The following is an 18251-nucleotide window of genomic DNA, read 5'->3' on the forward strand; positions in this document are numbered from 1 at the left end:
GAGGAAGGGAGGGAGAGGAGGGAGGGAGAGGAGGCAGGGAGGGAGAAGAGGGAGAGGAGGGAGGGAGAGGAAAATCAAAGAGGAGAAGGAGGGAGATGAATAATGGATCAAGGTTAAATGGTGAGAAGAAAGTGGAAAGCCTTCATGTGCTGGAGCCCTGCAACCCTCCCCCTGCAGGCTGCCAGCCTGGGGGCAAAGGCTGCTGGAGCCTGGGGCCAGCCCAGGGCTGTGTGGCACAGGCTCAGGTGGCACAGCAGCCTCAAAAGTGGCTTTTGGGGATGGGGTTTGGCATCTCAGAGCCTTTCTGGGGGTGGGGTTTGGTGTCCCAGAGCTGCTCTGCAGTGGGTGTGGGGCTGGGGGGGCTGCTGGGTGGCCTCAGCCTGCAGCCACTGAGGAGGTGCCAGGCACTGGGGGACTTCGAGGCACTCCCTCTGGGCACAGCTTCCCTGGCAGAGGGATGATGAGCAAAGGGACAGGCTGCTGTCACCTGGCTGCATGCTGCCCCCCTGCCTGCCCACCCAGCACGGGCTGAGCTCTCTGAGGGGAGGGCTGGGGCACAGCATCCACCCCCTGCTCAAGGCTGGTCCCCAGAGGCTGGATTGGCTCTGGGGAGCAGCAGGATTTGGGGCTGGGGTGCCCAGCAGAGGCTGGCAGGCAGGGCTGGGGGGGTCCAGTGGAGGTGGTGGTGGGCGGGCAGGAGCCTCCCCCCCACCCTGGCCAGCATTTCCTTTTCTTTTTGGGTTTGTCTGTCTGTCTGTGCCCCCTCTGTCTGTCTGTCTGTCTGTGCCCAGCTGCTGTGTCTCATCTCTGCTGTTTTCATGACCCAAGGCTGTTTTATCCATGTTTGGAGCTGGACATTCGTGGTCTGGTGGCACCCCAGCACCTCCACCCCTCCCTCTGCCCCCTCCATCTCCCCCCTCCACCACCCCCAGGGGTGGGGACAAAGCCTGCAGCCCCCCCCCCCCCCCAAATCCTCTGTGACCCCCGCTCCCAGCTCTGCTCAGTTACCTGCAGGCCCCATCCCCAGACCCTTGCACCCCACAGCAGTGAGCCCACCCCAGTGCTGATCCTGACCCTGCTCAGCTACCCTTGAGCCCCAGCCCCAAATCTGTGCCCCCCCCACCTCTGCCCCACAGCAATGAGGCCTCCCCAGTGCTGATCCTGACCCTGCTGATCCCCCTCCCCACCTCCAAATCTTCCCTTAGCTCTCACTTCTACCTTCAAACCCCCTCCCCATCCCCAAATCCTTGCACCCCACATCAGTGAGGCCACCCCAGTGCTGCCCCTGCCCCTGTTCAGCGACCTTTAAGCCCCCTGCCCACCTCTCTGCACCCCATATCAGTGGGACCACCCCAATGCCCACCCTGACCCTGCTCAGCTACCTCCCCACATCTTTGCACCCCACATCAGTGGGACCACCCTGGTGCTGCCCCTGCCCCTGTTCAGGGACCTTCAAGCCCCCTCCCCACCTCTCTGCACCCCACATCAGTGAGACCACCCTAGTGCTGCCCCTGCCCCTGTTCAGCGACCTTCAAGCCCCCTCCCCACCTCTCTGCACCCCACATCAGTGAGACCACCCTAGTGCTGCCCCTGTTCAGCTACCTTCAGACCCCCTCCCCAACTCTCTGCCCCCCACACCAGTGAGCCCCCCCCGGTGCTGCCCCTGTTCAGCTACCTTCAGACCCCCTCCCCACCTCTCTGCCCCCCACACCAGTGAGCCCCCCCCGGTGCTGACCCTGCTGTGCTCTCCCGGCTCCGTGCAGACCCCGAGAGGAGCAGCCCCCACATGATCTCCGCGGACGATGCCGAATACCCGCGGGAGTACAGGACCCTGGGCAACGGCACCCGGCGCTTCTCCAACGTAGGGCTGGTGCACACCTCGGAGCGCCGGCACACCGTCATCGCCGCCCAGAGCCTGGAGGCCCTCACCGGCCTCCAGAAGTCGGAGATGGAGCGGAAGAGAGATGCCTTCATGGACCACCTGAAGAGCAAGTACCCGCAGCACGCACTGGCACTCCGAGGGCAGCAGGAGCGGATGAGGGACCAGGTACGGAGCCCTCTCTTGGCCGAGGAGGGGGCGACCCTGTCTTGCTCTTTGGGGGCTGCGTGGAGCTCCGGGGGAGGGGGGGGGGGGCTTGAATGGTGCATGAAATGGGGGGTCGCTTGCAGCAGCCTCAAGGGGGGAGCAGCCCCTAGGTGTGAGGAGAAGGAGGAGGTGGGATGTGAGGAGGAGGGACAGGAGGCATCTGGGCTCTTGTCCCCATGCCCACACAGAGCTCCTGGACGTGGCTGCAGAGGGCAGCAGCCAGACCCTGCCCAGCTGCTGTGCTTTACCCCAGCCCAGCTGCTGTGCTTTACCCCAGCCCAGCAGCCAGACCCTGCCCAGCTGTTGTGCCTTCCCCAGCTGTTGTGCTTTACCCCTGCCCAGCTGCTGTGCTTCACCCCTGCCCAGCAGCCAGACCCTGCCCAGCTGCTGTGCCTTCCCTCTGCCCAGCTGCTGTGCTTTACCCCAGCCCAGCAGCCAGACCCTGCCCAGCTGTTGTGCTTTCCCCCTGCCCAGCTGTTGTGCTTTTCTCCTGCCCAGCAGCCAGACCCTGCCCAGCTGTTGTGCCTTCCCCCTGCCCAGCTGTTGTGCTTTTCTCCTGCCCAGCAGCCAGACCCTGCCCAGCTGTTGTGCTTCCCTCCTGCCCAGCTGTTGTGCTTTTCCCCAGCAGCAGCCAGGCCCTGCCCAGCTGTTGTGCTTTGCCTCAGCAGCAGCCAGGCCCTGCCCAGCTGTTGTGCCTTCCCCCTGCCCAGCTGTTGTGCTTTCCCCCTGCCCAGCAGCCAGACCTAGCCCAGTTGTTGTGCTTTTCTCCCTGCCCAGATGTTGTGCCTTCCCCAGCTGTTGTGCTTTTCCCCAGCAGCAGCCAGGCCCTGCCCAGCTGTTGTGCCTTCCCCCCCTGCCCAGCTGTTGTGCCTTCCCCAGCTGTTGTGCTTTCCCCCAGCAGCAGCCAGGCCCTGCCCAGCTGCTGTGCCTTCCCCCTGCCCAGCTGCTGCGCCTTCCCCCCCTGCCCAGCTGCTGCGCCTTCCCCCCCTGCCCAGCTGCTTTGCCTTCCCCCCCTGCCCAGCTGCTGTGCCTTCCCCCTGCCCAGCAGCCAGAGCTGGGCCTACCTCCTGCTGTGGTGGCTTTGGCACCGCCAGCAGCCCGAGCAGGGCTGGTGCCACGCACGGTGCTGGGCTCAGCAGATGGAGCAGTGACATTTCCCAGCCTCACAGAGAGAGTCCTCAGCAAACAGCCAGGGATTTTCTCCTCATTATTGCCCTGCTCCAAAGAGGTTTTGCTTCCTTTTTGTTTTGATTGTAATAAGCAGCAGCTATATAAAAAAAGCCCCAAACCCAAACCCAGCTGGGGTTGGCTCAGGGTCTGATAAGCTCTGGAGGCTTTTGGTGAGGTGGAAGGAAGATGCTCTGGAGGCTGGAATGATCCTTTCTGGATTACTGAAGCTGCTTGCTCAGGGCTCTGGGGGTGCCCAGCTGGATGAGGGGGAGGAAAAAGGGATGCCCAGGGGTCTGGTGGCACTGGTTAAACCCAGGCTGGCTTTTTGGGGGCTTGGTTGGAGAGGGGGTGAAGACTCTCAGCCCTCCCTGCCCCTGGCAGGGTGCTGGGCTGGAGGTGCCCAGTGGGGCTTGAGATGTGGCTCTGGGCATCTGTTGGCAGTGTTTGAACCCAGGCTGGCATTGGGGGGCTTGGTCTCAGAGGGGGGAGGATCCTCATCCTTCCTCACCCTGGGCAGGGTGCTGGGCTGTGGGTGCTCAGTTGGATCAGGGAGGTGGTGTCCTGGCATCCGTTGGCACTGGTTAAACTCAGACTGCCTTCTGGGGGCTTGGTCTCAGAGGGGTGAGGACCCTCAGCCCTCCCTGCCCCAGGCAGGCTGCTGGGCTCTGTGTGTGCCCAGCTGGACCAAGGAGGTGGTGCCCTGGCATCTGTTGGCACTGTTTGAACCCAGTCTGGCTTCTGGGGGCTTGGTTGCAGAGGGTGACCTGTCCCAGGCAGGGTGCCCAGTGAAGCTTGAGCTGTGGCTCTGGGCATCTCTTGGCACTGATCAAACCCAGTGTAGCCCTTCTGGGGGTTTGGTGACAGAGGGGTGAAGACCTCCATCCCTCCCTGCTCCAGGCAGGGTGCTGGGCAGGGCCTCAGCTGCATCCCACAAGCATCACTTAGGAGCTGAGGAAAGCAAAAAACCCCTAAACCCTATTCCACTCCCCCCCCATATTATTTTGTTTCCCTTTTTTCCCCCCCCTTCATTTTCCCTGCAGGCAGTAAACAATACCAGGGGAAGGGGGGGGGAGCTGAACCCACCCCCTCCCCAAATTGCATCTAGGAGCAGTGGAAAGCTCAGGTGCCAACCTTTAAATGACATTGGCATCCAACGTTCTGAGCTCCTCTTGATGCCTTTGAAGCTTTGGCTTTGAGCTGGTCCAGGAGAGCCTGGCAGGGCCCTCTGGATCCTGGGTGGTTGGTTTGGAATTAACCCCCCCCCCAAAAAAAGACTAAAGGAACAAAAAACCAACCACTAAATGAGGGACAAAGGAGTTGGGAACATCAGAGGTGAATAAAACCACCTCCTGTATGTCAACATCCCTCCTTTCTCCATCCCCCCCCACTCTTGGCATGGCAAAGCTGGCAGCAGAGGGCTGTGGTGCTGGCAGCAAAGCCAGGGAGAGGCCCAAGGCAGCAGCTCCTCGACTTTAAAACCCAGGTGGAGGATGGAGTTCAATGGGGAATGGCCAAGGGAGTTGGGGGGAGTCGGGGTGAGGGGAGCTGAGGTGGCTGCTGCAGCGCCTCGGCTCTGCTGGGCTTTGGGCTTGCTTGGGGTGGGGGGGGGGGTCAGGCCTGCCCTGGGAGGGGCAAATGGCCCTCTCTTGCCCTGCTGCACCCCCATATTGTGCCCCTCCCACCCCCCCCCGTCCCATTGCACATCCATTGCACCCCCAGCATCCACCCCGTCTCACTGCACCCCCACTGCACCTCCGTTGCACCCCCAGCATCCACCCCTGCCCCACTGCACCTCTGCTGCACCCCCAGCACCCACCCCTGTCCCATTGCACCCCCAGCACCCACCCCTGCCCCACTGCACCCCCAGCATTGACCCCTGCCCCACTGCACCTCCATTGCACCCCCAGCATCCACCCCTGCCCCACTGCACCTCCATTGCACCCCCAGCATCCACCCCTGCCCCACTGCACCTCCACTGCACCCCCAGCATCCACCTCTGCCCTCCTGCAGCTCTGTTGCACCCCCAGCATCCACCCCTGTCCCACTGCACCTCTGTTGCACCCCCAGCACCCACCCCTGTTCCATTGCACCCCCAGCACCCACCCCTGCCCCACTGCCCCTCCACTGCATCCCCAGCACCGACCCCTGCCCCACTGCACCTCCATTGCACCCCCAGCACCGACCCCTGTCCCACTGCACCTCTGTTGCACCCCCAGCACCGACCCCTGCCCCACTGCACCCCCAGCATCCACCCCTGCCCCACTGCCCCTCCACTGCATCCCCAGCACCGACCCCTGCCCCACTGCACCCCCAGCACCGACCCCTGCCCCACTGCACCTCCACCGCATCCCCAGACCCACCCCGGACCGCAGTTCCAGCCACGCCCACCCCTCCAAAGCCCCACCCCCCCCGCCACGCCCACCGCGCCCTCCCGTTCTGCCCCGTCGGGCAGCGCAGCGCCCCCTGCGGGCCGGCGGCGGCAGGTGGAGTCGCGGTTGCCATGGTGACCGCGCCCGGCTCAGGGGCGGGAGCGCGGGGCCGGCGGCGGCCGCAGCGGCGGCGGCGGGAGGTGGCGGCTCCGCCCGGCCGTGCCGAGCCGTGCCGTGCCGTGCCGAGCCGAGCCGTGCCGCTGGGCGCTGCGGAGCCCGGGCCGCGCTCACCTGCCGCAGGTACCCGGGGGGAGCGGTGGGGGTGGTGGTGGTGGAGCGGGGAGCATCTCTTGGGGGGGTTGCGGGTCTGGCGTTGCGGTCCCCTCCTGCGTCCCGGTGCCCTTCTGCCGCTGCTGCAGTGCCGCGCTCGCCCCTGCCCCAGCGATCCCGCGGCTCCCACCCACCCCACTGCCACCCCCAGCATCTTCCTCCCCGAGTGTCGCCGTTCCCCTCCGCCCCACCACCCCGGTGTCCCCCCTCCTCCATCATCAACCGATCCCCCCTCCCCGCCCCGACTGTGCCCTTGCCGTGGCTGCGGGGCTCAGCCCCAGGGCGAGGGAGCCTCTTCCTTTCCCTCCGTCCTCCTATGCCCTCCAGCTCCCTTTTCTTTCCGTCTCCCTTTTCCCCTCCAGTTCTCCTTTCCAGTCCCCCTCCGGTTCTCCCAAGCGCTCTTCCCTCTATCCCTCCCCCCTTTCCCCCCAGTTCTCCCAACACCCCATTCCCCTCCAGTCCCCCCCCTTTTCTTCCCATTCTCCCTCCCAGTCCCCCCCCTTTCCCTCCAGGTCTCCCTTCCAGTCCCCTCCTTCCCCTCCACTTCTCCCTTCAACCCCCCCCCGCCTCCCTCCATCCTCTTCCCACCCTCCCCATCTCCCCTTTCCCCCCCCCCCCCCGCCTTCTACCTCCTCTTCTCCTGGGGGTTCCCCCTGCTCCCAGGCTGGCAGTGGGGAGGGGGTGGCAGTCTGGGGGGGCGCCATCGTCTCTGCCTTGCCTTTTGGTGCAGCAGCTGGGGGGGGGGGGGGGGGGGGGGAGATAAGGGAAGGGGGGAGGCTCCCTCTGCTCCCCCTGGCTGCACAAGGAGCTGTGCAAAGCCCTCGGTGGTGCCTCGGTGCCCTCTGTTCTCACCCCTAGCCCTTTGCAGGGGGCACTTCTTCCACCCCCTGCCCCCCCCCCCCATCCTTGGCCTGTGCTGTGGGCAAACAGAGAGGGGCAGATGGTGGCCTGGGCATGCAGCATCCCCGTGCCATAGTGGGGGGGCTTGGCTCACCCCCAGCTCTTCTGGCCAAGCATCCTTCCCATGGGGGGTGGGACCTGGTGCCATGAAGGACCCCTCCTCCCCCACCCCCGGGCATGTTCTCAGCCCTACTGGGGAGCAGGATCTCCATGATGGGAGGAGAGGTGGTGGAGCTGGGCACACAGCGGGGTGCCCAGGTGAGGCTGGCATCATCCTGCCCTCACAGGGTGCTTGGCCAAGCTGGGGGTGCCCCTTCCCCCCCTCCCCCCCAGATCGGGGGGCAGCTGGACACTGCTTTTCCAAAGCCAGGTGGTGGTGGTCTGTGGACGTTGCCTGACCTGGGTGGAGGGAGCTCGTTGGGGCAGCAGGAGCAGGAACTCGGGGTGGGGAGGGGGGGGGAGAGGGAGAGGGAGGAGGGTCCTTGGTTGCTCTTCCCAGGCCCCTGCCGGTGGTCTCCAGGGGTCGGGAACGTTGTGAACCGTCGCAAATGGCTGTGATGGTGGCAGGGAGGACTCCGTGCGGCTGTCGGCAGTGACAGGGCCAGGCACGTGTGTCCCTGTCCCCGTGGCTGCAGCCAGGGCTGGCTCTATCGATCCGCTGCTGCTTCCCCCCCCCCCCTTCCCCTCCCCCCCCTCCCCACGGCTGGATGCAATCCCTGCCTGCTTCCAAGAGCCCTGGCCCCATGGTTCGGCTGAGAATCAGCTCCCTGGGAGCCTGGGAGCTCATCCGGAGGTGCGTGGGTCACCCCCACATCTCTGGGGGTGCTCATGCAGAGGGCAGAGAGGGGAAGCAGGTCTGGAAGGCCCTGAGGAGTGGTGCCAGGGTTGGTAGCCCTGGGGAGCTCCTGGTGAGGTCCAGTGGGGAGATAGCCATCAGGCACTGGGTCTGCTTCCATCCCAGACCCCCACTTCCTCTCCCAGGTGCTCCCCAGCTCCTCACCACGCTGCCGGTGCTGCCATCAGTGCCACCAGCCCGGGCTGGGCATGAACGTCGCTGCTCCCCCCTGGCACACGCGGGCACAACCGTGTCCCCAGCCCCAGTGTGACCTCCTCCTGCCCTCCCTAACCCAAATTCATCTCCTGCTGGGGGCCTGGGAGGCCCTTCTGAGACGACCTCGGGCTGCTGCGTGCCCTGGTGCCGGGCTGGTGCTGAGCGGGGCTGGGAGCAGCAGGGAGCTGCAGCAGGCAGCAGAGCTCTGCTGTCCCTGCTGCTCCTGCAGCCCTGGGCTCTGGAGGGGCTGGCAGTGGAGTGGAGGAGAACAGATTGCTCTCCACCGGCGTGTTGGTGCCCTCTGCCCACCCCTCAGCCGTGCTGCTGGCCGGGCCAGGCTGGTGCCAGCTGCACCCCCGTAGCCCCCCCCAAGCGACCCCGCGGTGGGAGCAGGGGGGGACGTGGCCGCTGTAGCCCCTCGGGGAGGTGGTGGATGGTTGGTGGTGGATGGTTGGTGATTGATGGCTGGCGATGGAGGATGCCTGAGGCGCTGGCACACCTGCGGGTCCCAGAGGTCCGGGGGATGCCGGGCAGGCCTCCAGCCCTCCTCCTCCTCCCCCTTGACATGGGCTTTCTCCCGCAGGGCTGAGCCTGCCCGGGCTTGGAGGCGCCCGGCGGAGGGAGGAGGTCACCCCGCAGAGCTCTGGGGGCTGGGGTGCCGGCCCGGGCTGGGCGGTGGGGAGCTGCTGCTGGCTGCCTGCTCGCAGCCGGCTTTACCTTGCGTGTCCCTATTGTGTCGGTCCACCTACGCCGTGCCGTTGCCATAGCGACTCTGCAACCTGATCTGCCCCAACTTCTGCCAGCTTTCCCTGCCTCCCTCCCCCCCCCCCCAGCCAAAACCTTTGGCCCTGCTCCTGGCTGCCCTCTCCATGCCTGGAAACAGGACGGAAGGTGGAGGAGACCTTAACCTGGAGCAGGAGCGGAGGAGCCTCCCTCTCTCCCCATCAGGAGCAGGCTGAGGGATGGGCTGAGCACCAAGCTTGGCCCTCAGGGATCCCACAGCACAAGAAGGGTCTCTGAGCTTGGCTGGGGGAGGCACAGAAGGGAGATGTCAAAGGGCCAGGCAGGCAGGGGCATGGGCAGAGCGTTGGGCTCACTGCATGGCTGCTTGGGGGGGCACCAAGGTTGCTGATTTGCTTTGTGGTGGCAGCAGGAGAAGGTTTGAGGGAGGGTCAGGAGCACAGAGCCACTGAGGGCCAAAAGAGTTTGGTCTCTGATGCCTCCTGGGCTGCCTCAGAGGTGCTGTAGGTCCAGGCTGGAGAGGGAGGGTGGGAGGTTGGTGCGTGGGGGAGGTGGAAGGCCCTGCAGGCAAAGCTGGAGCTGTGCAGCCAGCCCAGGGCTCTGCTTGGTTGTCACCAGGTCCGCTGTGACAAACCTGCTGTGGCATCTCTTGAGGGCCAGCAGAGCCTCTTTGGGCTGGGGAGCTGGAGGGAGGTGTGGGAAGGCCCAAGCCCCTGCCTGGAGGTGCCTGGGGAGGCAGTGGTGTCCCTTCCATGGGGCAGTTTGGAGTCTCAGCTGGCTCTGGGCCAGCTCCAGGGGGGCCTTGGGGTCCCTTCCAGCCTGGCATTCTGTGATTCTCTGCCTGGAAGAGCAGCAGAGCAGAGGTCTTGGTGCTCTTCTCATGGTGGGCTCTGGCTTGGGTGAGCCACCAAGTCCCCTTAGGAGCTGAGGCAGGATGGGAACCAGCTCCAGGGGATCCTGACCCTGTGCTTTGGGTGCTGGGATGCCTCAGCTTTGAGAGGTCCTTGAGAGCTGGGAGCCCCCAGGTGAGGTCCCTGTGAGAGCTGGGAGCCCCCAGGTGAGGCCCTTTGAGAGCTGGGGAGCCCCCAGGTGAGCTCCTTTGAGAACTGGGAGCCCCCAGGTGAGGTCCTTGAGAACTGGGAGCCCCCAGGGTGAGGTCCTTGAGAGCTGGGAGCCCCCAGGTGAGGCCCTTTGAGAGCTGGGAGCCCCCAGGTGAGGTCCCTGTGAGAGCTGGGAGCCCCCAGGTGAGGTCCTTTGAGAGCTGAGAGCCCCCAGGTGAGGTCCTTTGAGAGCTGGGAGCCCCCCAGGTGAGGTCCTTGAGAGCTGGGAGCCCCCAGGTGAGCTCCTTTGAGAGCTGGGAGCCCCCAGGTGAGCTCCTTTGAGAGCTGGGAGCCCCCAGGTGAGCTCCTTGAGAGCTGGGAGCCCCCAGGTGAGCTCCTTTGAGAGCTGGGAGCCCCCAGGTGAGGTCCTTGAGAGCCTGGGAGCCCCCAGGTGAGCTCCTTTGAGAGCTGGGAGCCCCCAGGTGAGGTCCTTGAGAGCTGGGAGCCCCCCAGGTGAGGTCCCTTTGAGAGCTGGGAGCCCCTCAGGTGAGGCTCTTTGAGAGCTGGGAGCCCCCAGGTGAGGCTCTTTGAGAGCTGGGAGCCCCCAGGTGAGCTCCTTTGAGAGCTGGGAGCCCCCAGGTGAGGTCCCTGTGAGAGTTGGGAGCCCCCAGGTGAGGTCCTTGAGAGCTGGGAGCCCCCAGGTGAGCTCCTTTGAGAGCTGGGAGCCCCCAGGTGAGGTCCTTGAGAGCTGGGAGCCCCCAGGTGAGGGTCCCTTTGAGAGCTGGGAGCCCTCAGGTGAGGTCCCTTGAGAGCTGGGAGCCCCCCAGGTGAGCTCCTTTGAGAGCTGGGAGCCCCAGGTGAGCTCCTTTGAGAGCTGGGAGCCCCCAGGTGAGGTCCCTTGAGAGCTGGGAGCCCCCAGGTGAGGTCCCTTGAGAGCTGGGAGCCCCCAGGTGAGGTCCCTTGGAGAGCTGGGAGCCCCCAGGTGAGGTCCCTTTGAGAGCTGAGAGCCCCCAGGTGAGGTCCCTCTGAGAGCTGGGAGCCCCCAGGTGAGGTCCCTTGAGAGCTGGGAGCCCCCAGGTGAGGTCCTTGAGAGCTGGGAGCCCCCAGGTGAGGTCCTTTGAGAGCTGGGAGCCCCCAGGTGAGGTCCCTTGAGAGCTGGGAGCCCCCAGGTGAGCTCCTTTGAGAGCTGGGAGCCCCAGGTGAGCTCCTTTGAGAGCTGGGAGCCCTCAGATGCCAGCACCTGCAGCCCAGGGTGTCAGAGCAGCTCTTCCCTCTGCCTGCTGCTCATCCTCTGCTCCTCCCCTTTCAGCTTGCCACTTCCACTCCACCCCAGGCTCCCTCCTCTGCTGAAAGCCATCCAGAAGCCCTCCCCAGCCCCCAGCCCCAACCCGGAGGAGCAGATTCAGTTCCCTGCCCCTGGCCCTGCTGTTCAAGGAGACTTTGTTTGTTTGTCTGTCAAGGCTTTGTGCCCGAGGGGGAAGCCTCCCACAGGCTGGAACTCCTGAACAGGACTTAACTACAAAGCTGCCTCTGGGCCTCCCTTGGGTGCCTGCAGCCTGCTGGGGGAGCTGCTGCTGCTCCCCAGCTCGCTGGGACTCGTTTCAGCCTCCCCTCCTCCATCACCCAACAGATTTGTGTCCCAGTTGCTGGCCGGGGTGTGTGTGGGGGGGGGGGGGGGAAGTCTGCCCTGGGTCGAGGTGGTGATGCCTCCCTCCGAGCAGCAGAGGGGTGTTTGGGGTTGGAAAAGGGCTCTGGAGGTCACTGAGTCCAACCAGCAACCCGACCCCCAGGTGCCACGGCCCCCAGGCTTCTGGGGCACCTCCAGGGACTGCATAGGAATGGATTGAGTTGGAAGGGATCTTAAAGATCGATTTCCACGCCCCCATACTCAGTTCCAACCCCCTCCCACCAGCCCAAGGTTGCTCAAGGTCCCATCCAGCCTGGCTTGGAACACCTCCAGGCAGGGCACAGCCACAGCCCCTCCCTGGGGGGCAACCCCTTCCAGGCTCTCCCCCACCCTCACTGTCGAGAATCCCTTCCTCACCTCCCCTCTAACCCCTTCCTCACCTCCCTCTAACCCCTTCCTCACCTCCCCTCTAACCCCTTCCTCACCTCCCTCTAACCCCTTCCTCACCTCCCCCTCTAACCCCCTTCCTCACCTCCCCTCTAACCCCTTCCTCACCTCCCCTCTAACCCCTTCCTCACCTCCCCTCTAACCCCTTCCTCACCTCCCCTCTAACCCCTTCCTCACCTCCCCTCTAACCCCTTCCTCACCTCCCCCTCTAACCCCTTCCTCACCTCCCCTCTAAACCCCTTCCTCACCTCCCCTCTAACCCCCTCCTCCTGGAGCTCCTCAAGCATCCAGGCAGGCAGAGGGTCCCTCACGGCCAGGGGGCTCCCAGGAACAGCTCGGGTCCCATTTCCCCTCTTGCGTGCTTGCTTCGGCTCCTCCTCGTTTCAGCTCGGAGGGGGAGAGGAGGGGAGGGAGGGGAGCCCCCCGCCCCTCGTTAGTCCATCCTTTTGCAGCATCATGGTCATGACTTTGATTGTAATGATCAGCTCAGCCTTTTGTCGCTCCCCAGCCCTTCCGCGCAGCTCGGCTGCCGAGGAGCTGCCTGCTTTATGGCTCGGAACGGGGCTGTCGCTTCCAATCCTCTCTCAGGCCATTATCTCCCTTTGATGCTTTTGAAGAGCCAGCGATATGTTAATTCTACCTTGGACCTCTCCTCTCCCCTCCTCTCTCTCGACAAATCCACCCTCGCCCAGCCTGGCCGGCTGCCAAGCTGCTCACCGGGGAGCTGGGCACAGCTCCTGGGGCTTCTCCGTCCTCCATCCCCCCTCCCCAGAATAAGTCTGGGGGGAGCTGCTTGTGTTGCTCTGCTTCCCTTTCTCCCTGCCCACTCCTGGTCCCCCTTCCTCCCTGCCCCTCCTGGTCCCCTTCCTCCCTGGTCCCCTTCCTCCCTGCCCCTCCTGGTCCCCTTCCTCCCTGGTCCCCTTCCTCCCTGCCCCTCCTGGTCCCCCTTCCTCCCTGGTCCCCTTTCCCCCCTGCCCTCCTGGTCCCCTTCCTCCCTGGTCCCCTTCCTCCCTGCCACTTCTGGTCCCCTTTCTCCCTTCCTCCCTGGTCTCCTTTCTCCCTGCCCCTCCTGGTCCCCTTTCCCCCTGGTCCCCTTTCTCCCTGCCCCTCCCTGGTCCCCCTTTCTCCCTGCCCCTCCTGGTCCCCTTTCTACCTTCCCCTCCTGGTCCCCTCCTCACTGCCTTCTCCCCCCAGAGAGGGGTCCCTCTGCCCCTCACCCTCTCCCCCCCTCACCTATCTCAAACCCCCATCAGCAATTCCTTCATCCCCTTCCTTCACCTTTCCCCCACCTCCCCCCACCGGTACACCCCAGAGGCATCAAACCCACCTCGGGTAAATCCTTCATCCCCTTCCATCACCGGATCCAACCTAGCCCGCAGCTACTTCTCCCTACCGGTACACCCAGAGACCCCCTCCCCCCCTCACCTGCGGTGCCTGGGGGCAGGGATATGCTGCCTTCCCCCCCACCCCCCACCCCCCTACTCAGCTCCTTTGTGCCCTGAGTGGCTGCACTGAGCCTCCACAAAGGGCTTTTGGAGGGGAGGGGTGGGGGGAGAGCTGAGGGCAGGACGGAGCCGGGCAGGGAGCCGGCGCCGCAGCAGTGCCTGCGAGCAGCAGATGGAGCCCCCGAAAGGTCTCGGTGCTGGTGGCCATTGGCCACTTGGCCCCGGTAGGACAGCAGCAGATTGTCAGCCCTGGATGGTCCTCCCTACTGGGCTGGCCCCGCGCCTGGAATGCTGCAACCATGGAATGATGGGAGTCAGAGGACCAGGGAATTGTTTGGGGGTTGGGAAAGGACCTCCAGGATCATCCACTCCAAGCATCCCCTGGCCCTGCCAGGGCTTGGGGCTGAGCCCTGGCCCTCAGCACCACAGATCTGCCTCTTTGAACCCCACCCAGGGAGCAGGATTCAACCATCCCTGGGCAGCCTGGGCAGGCTTGGAGAACCCTTCCAGCCGCGAAGCTGCTTCTGCTGTCCAACCTAAACCTCCCCTGGAGCAGCCTTAAAGCCATTTCCTCTCCTCCCTTCCCTTGCTCCTCGAGGGGAAGACCCCCAACCCCCCACCTCCCCTGCCCGGGCTGGGGGGCTGCCACATCACTCCTGGGGCCACCAGCAAAAGGGCTTTAGGAGGAGAGGGAGAGGAGAGGAGAGGAGAGGGAGAGGAGAGGAGAGGAGAGGAGAGGAGAGGAGAGGGAGAGGAGAGAGGAGGATGAAGTCCAAGAAGCTGGCAGGAGGGTGGGGGCTGTGCCATGCTCTGGCTCATGCTGACCAGCTCAGCTGCCTTCTAGAACATTCCTGATGCCCTCTCACTGGGCTTGGGCTGGTTCAGAGCAGCTCAGCAGCAGCAGCAGGCTGTGGAGTGGTTGTGCCTGCTGGGGGAAGGTAATTCCTGGGCTGGGTAGGTAAGCTTTGTCCACTCCAGCCTAAAATCAAGAGCAAGCCACCCAGCAAGGGCTGGCAGGAGAGGGGATCAGCAAGGGCAGGGGGGGAGCAGAGGCAAGCCCCCCAAATGCCTGAGGCTCTCCAACAGCAAAATGAGAATGAACCTGGGGGGGGTTGGGGGAAAGAAGGAAAAGAGTCCACAGGAGGGAAGCAAAATAAACCCCCCCAGGAGCATCATCTCCCAGCCATGGACTGGGAAGAAGGTGAGGTTTGGCCACAGCTCTGGGGGTGCTGGTGGACAGCAGCTGAACAGGAGCCAGCAATGTGCCCAGGTGGGGCAAGAAGGCCAAGGGCAGCCTGGCCTGCAGCAGGAGCAGTGTGGCCAGCAGGGGCAGGGAGCTCATCCTGCCCTGTGCTCAGCACTGCTGAGGCCACACCTGGAGTCCTGGGTCCAGTTCTGGGCTCCTCAGGTTAAGAAGGACATTGAGAGGCTGGGAGGTGTCCAGAGAAGGGCACAGGGCTGGGGAGGGGTCTGGGGCACAAGGCTGGGGAGGGGTCTGGGGCACAGCCCTGTGAGGAGAGGCTGAGGGAGCTGGGGTTGCTTAGCCTGGAGAGGAGGAGGCTCAGGGGAGACCTCATTGCTGAAGGGAGGTTGGAGCCAGGGGGGGTTTGGGCTCTCCTCCCAGGTTGGAATTGGATGATCCTGAAGGTCCCTTCCAACCCAACCCCCTCTGGGGTTCCACCAAGTGATGTCTCCAGCCAGCAGGCAGGGCTCCTCTGGGTGTGCTGAGGGGGGGAGAAGCAGCTGCCAGCTGGGGTGAGTGTGGTGAAGGCCAGGGGAGGAAGGGCTCCCTGCTGCCCCTCCTGTGCTGGGAGCCGAGCCTGGCCGGGGAGAGGCTGCGAGCGGCAGGGCTACAGAGCTGCTGCCCTCGGCAAGCCTCCCTCTGAGCTGCTCCTGCAGCCAGGCAGGGCACGTCCGACCCTCCCCGAGGCTGATGCAATCCCTGCTCACCTCCCAGAGCCGCGGAGATGCTTCCTGCAGCTCCTCCAGCCCGGCAGGAGCCTGCCGCGGGGCTGCGCAGCCGGCCCGGCCCCGGCCTCGCCCCCTGGCCCCGGGGCTGGCTGCACTGCCCTGGCACCCAGCCCTGCTGCCACCTCTGCCCTGGCACCCAGCCCTGCTGCCAACCTGGGCTCTGCCCCCCTCTGCCAGCCAGGGAGCTGCTGGGGCTGCCAGCCTTGCCTTCTGCCCAGCATCTTGCCCTGGGCATCTTGTCCTCAGCATTTTGCCCCCCCCTTCTCCCCCCTGTGCCTTGCCCCTGGCACCTTGTGCCTGGTCTCTTGTGCCCAGCATCTTGCCCTCAGCATCTTATGCCTAGCACTTTGCCCTCAGCATCTTGCCCCCTGATATTTTGCCCTCTTCTCCCCCTGTGCCTTGCCCTGGCATCTTGTGCCTGGCATCTTGTGCCCAGCATCTTGCCCTCAGCATCTTGCCCCCTGATATTTTGCCCCCTTCTCCCCCTTTGCCTTGCCCTGCCTCTTGTGCCCAGCATCTTGCTCCTGGCATCTCTTCCCCCCCCCAGCATCTTGCCCTTGCCACCTCGTGTCCCCACACCTCCTGCCCCAGCTCCTTCCCTCCATCAGCTCTTTGCTCACTGCCTTGCTGGGATGTGTGGTGGGCAGCAGGGGTGCCCAGGAGCCCCCAGTGTGCCCTGCTGGCCAAGGGAGGTCGATGGAACCTTGGGGGTCAGCGAGGAGAGTGAGGCCAGCAGGCTGAGGGAGGCTCTGCTGCCCCCTCAGCTCAGCCCTGGGGAGGGCACAGCTGCAGGGCTGGGACCAGCTCTGGGCTCCCCAGCTCAAGGAGGACCTCAGGGGACCTGCTGGGGAGGGCACAGCTGCAGGGCTGGGACCAGCTCTGGGCTCCCCAGCTCAAGGAGGACCTCAGGGACCCTGCTGGGGAGGCACAGCAAAGGGCTGCAGAGATGCTGAGGGGCCTGGAACAGCTCTGAGGGCAGGAGAGGCTCAGAGTTTGGGGGGGGGGGACCTGATCAATGCTGATCAATACCTGAAGGTGGGGGGGGCGAGGAGGCTGGGGCCAGGCTGTTGGCAGCGGTGCCCGGTGCCAGGCCAAGGGGCAGTGGGCACAAAGTGGCAGAGGAGAAGCTCCACCTGAACATGAGGAGGAACTTCCTGAGCTGGAGGCTGCTGGAGGCCTGGAGCAGGCTGCCCAGGGAGGTGCTGGGAGAGAGCTTCCAACCCCCCCCTGGATGTGCTCCTGAGTGACCTTCCCTGGGTGGCTGTGCCTGGGCAGGGGGGGCCTTGGGCTGGCTGCTCTCCAGAGGGTCCCTTCCAAGCCCTGCCAGGCTGGGCTGCTGCTGGTTGTGCCTGGGAAGCACAGCTCTGCTTTGCTGCTCCTGCTGCTGCCTCTGAGTCACAGCTCTGCCCTTGGAGGAGACCTTTGTGCCTTGAGGCTTGGCTGGGGTGGAAGCTTGGCCTCCAAGCAGCTTCCTAACAGCTTGGGGTTGATTGAGGGCACACCTTGCTCTGGCTCTGCTGCAGCCTCCTGGGGTGCTGTGACCTGAGCCTTGAACTGCAATGAGAGCTTCCTGCAGGTGCTTGAGCTGGGGCTGAGCAGGGAACTGTGTTGGGACTCCTGGAGGAGACCTTCCTTGAGCTGGGGCTGAGCAGGGAACTGTGTTGGGACTCCTGGAGGAGACCTTCCTTGAGCTGGGGCTGAGCAGGAAACTGTGTTGGGACTCCTGGAGACCTTCCTTGAGCTGGGGCTGAGCAGGGGAACTGTGTTGGGGACTCCTGGAGGAGACCTTCCTTGGAGCTGGGGCTGAGCTGGGAACTGTGTTGGGACTCCTGGAGACCTTCCTTGAGCTGGGGCTGGGCTGGGAACTGTGTTGGGACTCCTGGAGGAGACCTTCCTTGAGCTGGGGCTGAGCAGGGAACCTGTGTTGGGACTCTTGGAGACCTTCCTTGAGCAGGGAACTGTGTTGGGACTCCTGGAGAGACCTTCCTTGAGCTGGGAACTGTGTTGGGACTCCTGGAGACCTTCCTTGAGCTGGGGCTGAGCAGGGAACTGTGTTGGGACTCCTGGAGGAGACCTTCCTTGAGCTGGGGCTGAGCAGGGAGTTGTGTTTGGGACTCCTGGAGGAGACCTTCCTTGAGCTGGGCTGAGCAGGGAACTGTGTTGGGGACTCCTGGAGACCTTCCCTTGAGCTGGGGCTGAGCTGGGAACTGTGTTGGGGACTCCTGGAGGAGACCTTCCTTGAGCTGGGGCTGAGCTGGGAACTGTGTTGGGACTCCTGGAGGAGACCTTCCTTGAGCCTGGGGCTGAGCTGAGAACTGTGTTGGGACTCCTGGAGGAGACCTTCCTTGAGCTGGGGCTGAGCTGAGAACTGTGTTGGGACTCCTGGAGGAGGACCTTCCTTGAGCTGGGGCTGAGCTGGGAACTGTGTTGGGACTCACTGGAGGAGACCTTCCTTGAGCTGGGGCTGAGCTGGGAACTGTGTTGGGACTCCTGGAGGAGACCTTCCTTGAGCTGGGGCTGAGCTGAGAACTGTGTTGGGACTCCTGGAGACCTTCCTTGAGCTGGGGCTGAGCAGGGAGTTGTGTTGGGACTCCTGGAGGAGACCTTCCTTGAGCTGGGGCTAAGCAGGGAACTGTGTTGGGACTCCTGGAGGAGACCTTCCTTGAGCTGGGGCTGAGCTGAGAACTGTGTTGGGACTCCTGGAGGAGACCTTCCTTGAGCTGGGACTGAGCAGGGAACTGTGTTGGGACTCCTGGAGACCTTCCTTGAGCTGGGGCTGAGCAGGGAGTTGTGTTGGGGACTCCTGGAGGAGACCTTCCTTGAGCTGGGGCTGAGCAGGAACTGTGTTGGGACTGCTGGGGACTGGGAGCTCCATGTAGGAGCTTCCTTCCTAGTTGAAAACAAAGTGGTGATGATGATGATGATGATGAAAACTCATCCTCTGGGTCACAAGCTGAGGGTTTTGCAGCCTCTGTGCCTGTGGTGGGGCAGCAGAGGCCGTGAGGGTGGCTCAGGATGGCTCTGGGTAGCTCAGGGTAGCTCAGGATGGCTCTGGGTAGCTCTGGGTAGCTCAG

General features: G+C 64.4%; 1 protein-coding gene across 1 annotated transcript in view; it reads left to right on the forward strand.

The window, feature by feature from the left end:
- Nucleotides 1-18251, forward strand: part of SRCIN1 (SRC kinase signaling inhibitor 1) — a 100041-nt gene that overhangs the window by 44490 nt on the left and 37300 nt on the right. Inside the window, 1 exon segment of the mRNA XM_068170403.1 lies at nt 1764-2047. Coding sequence (XP_068026504.1) covers nt 1764-2047 — 284 coding nt within the window.

Source organism: Melanerpes formicivorus, unplaced genomic scaffold (assembly GCF_026170545.1).
Source record: "Melanerpes formicivorus ecotype bairdi unplaced genomic scaffold, bMelFor1.0.p_v2 SCAF_376, whole genome shotgun sequence".
NCBI lineage: Eukaryota > Metazoa > Chordata > Aves > Piciformes > Picidae > Melanerpes > Melanerpes formicivorus.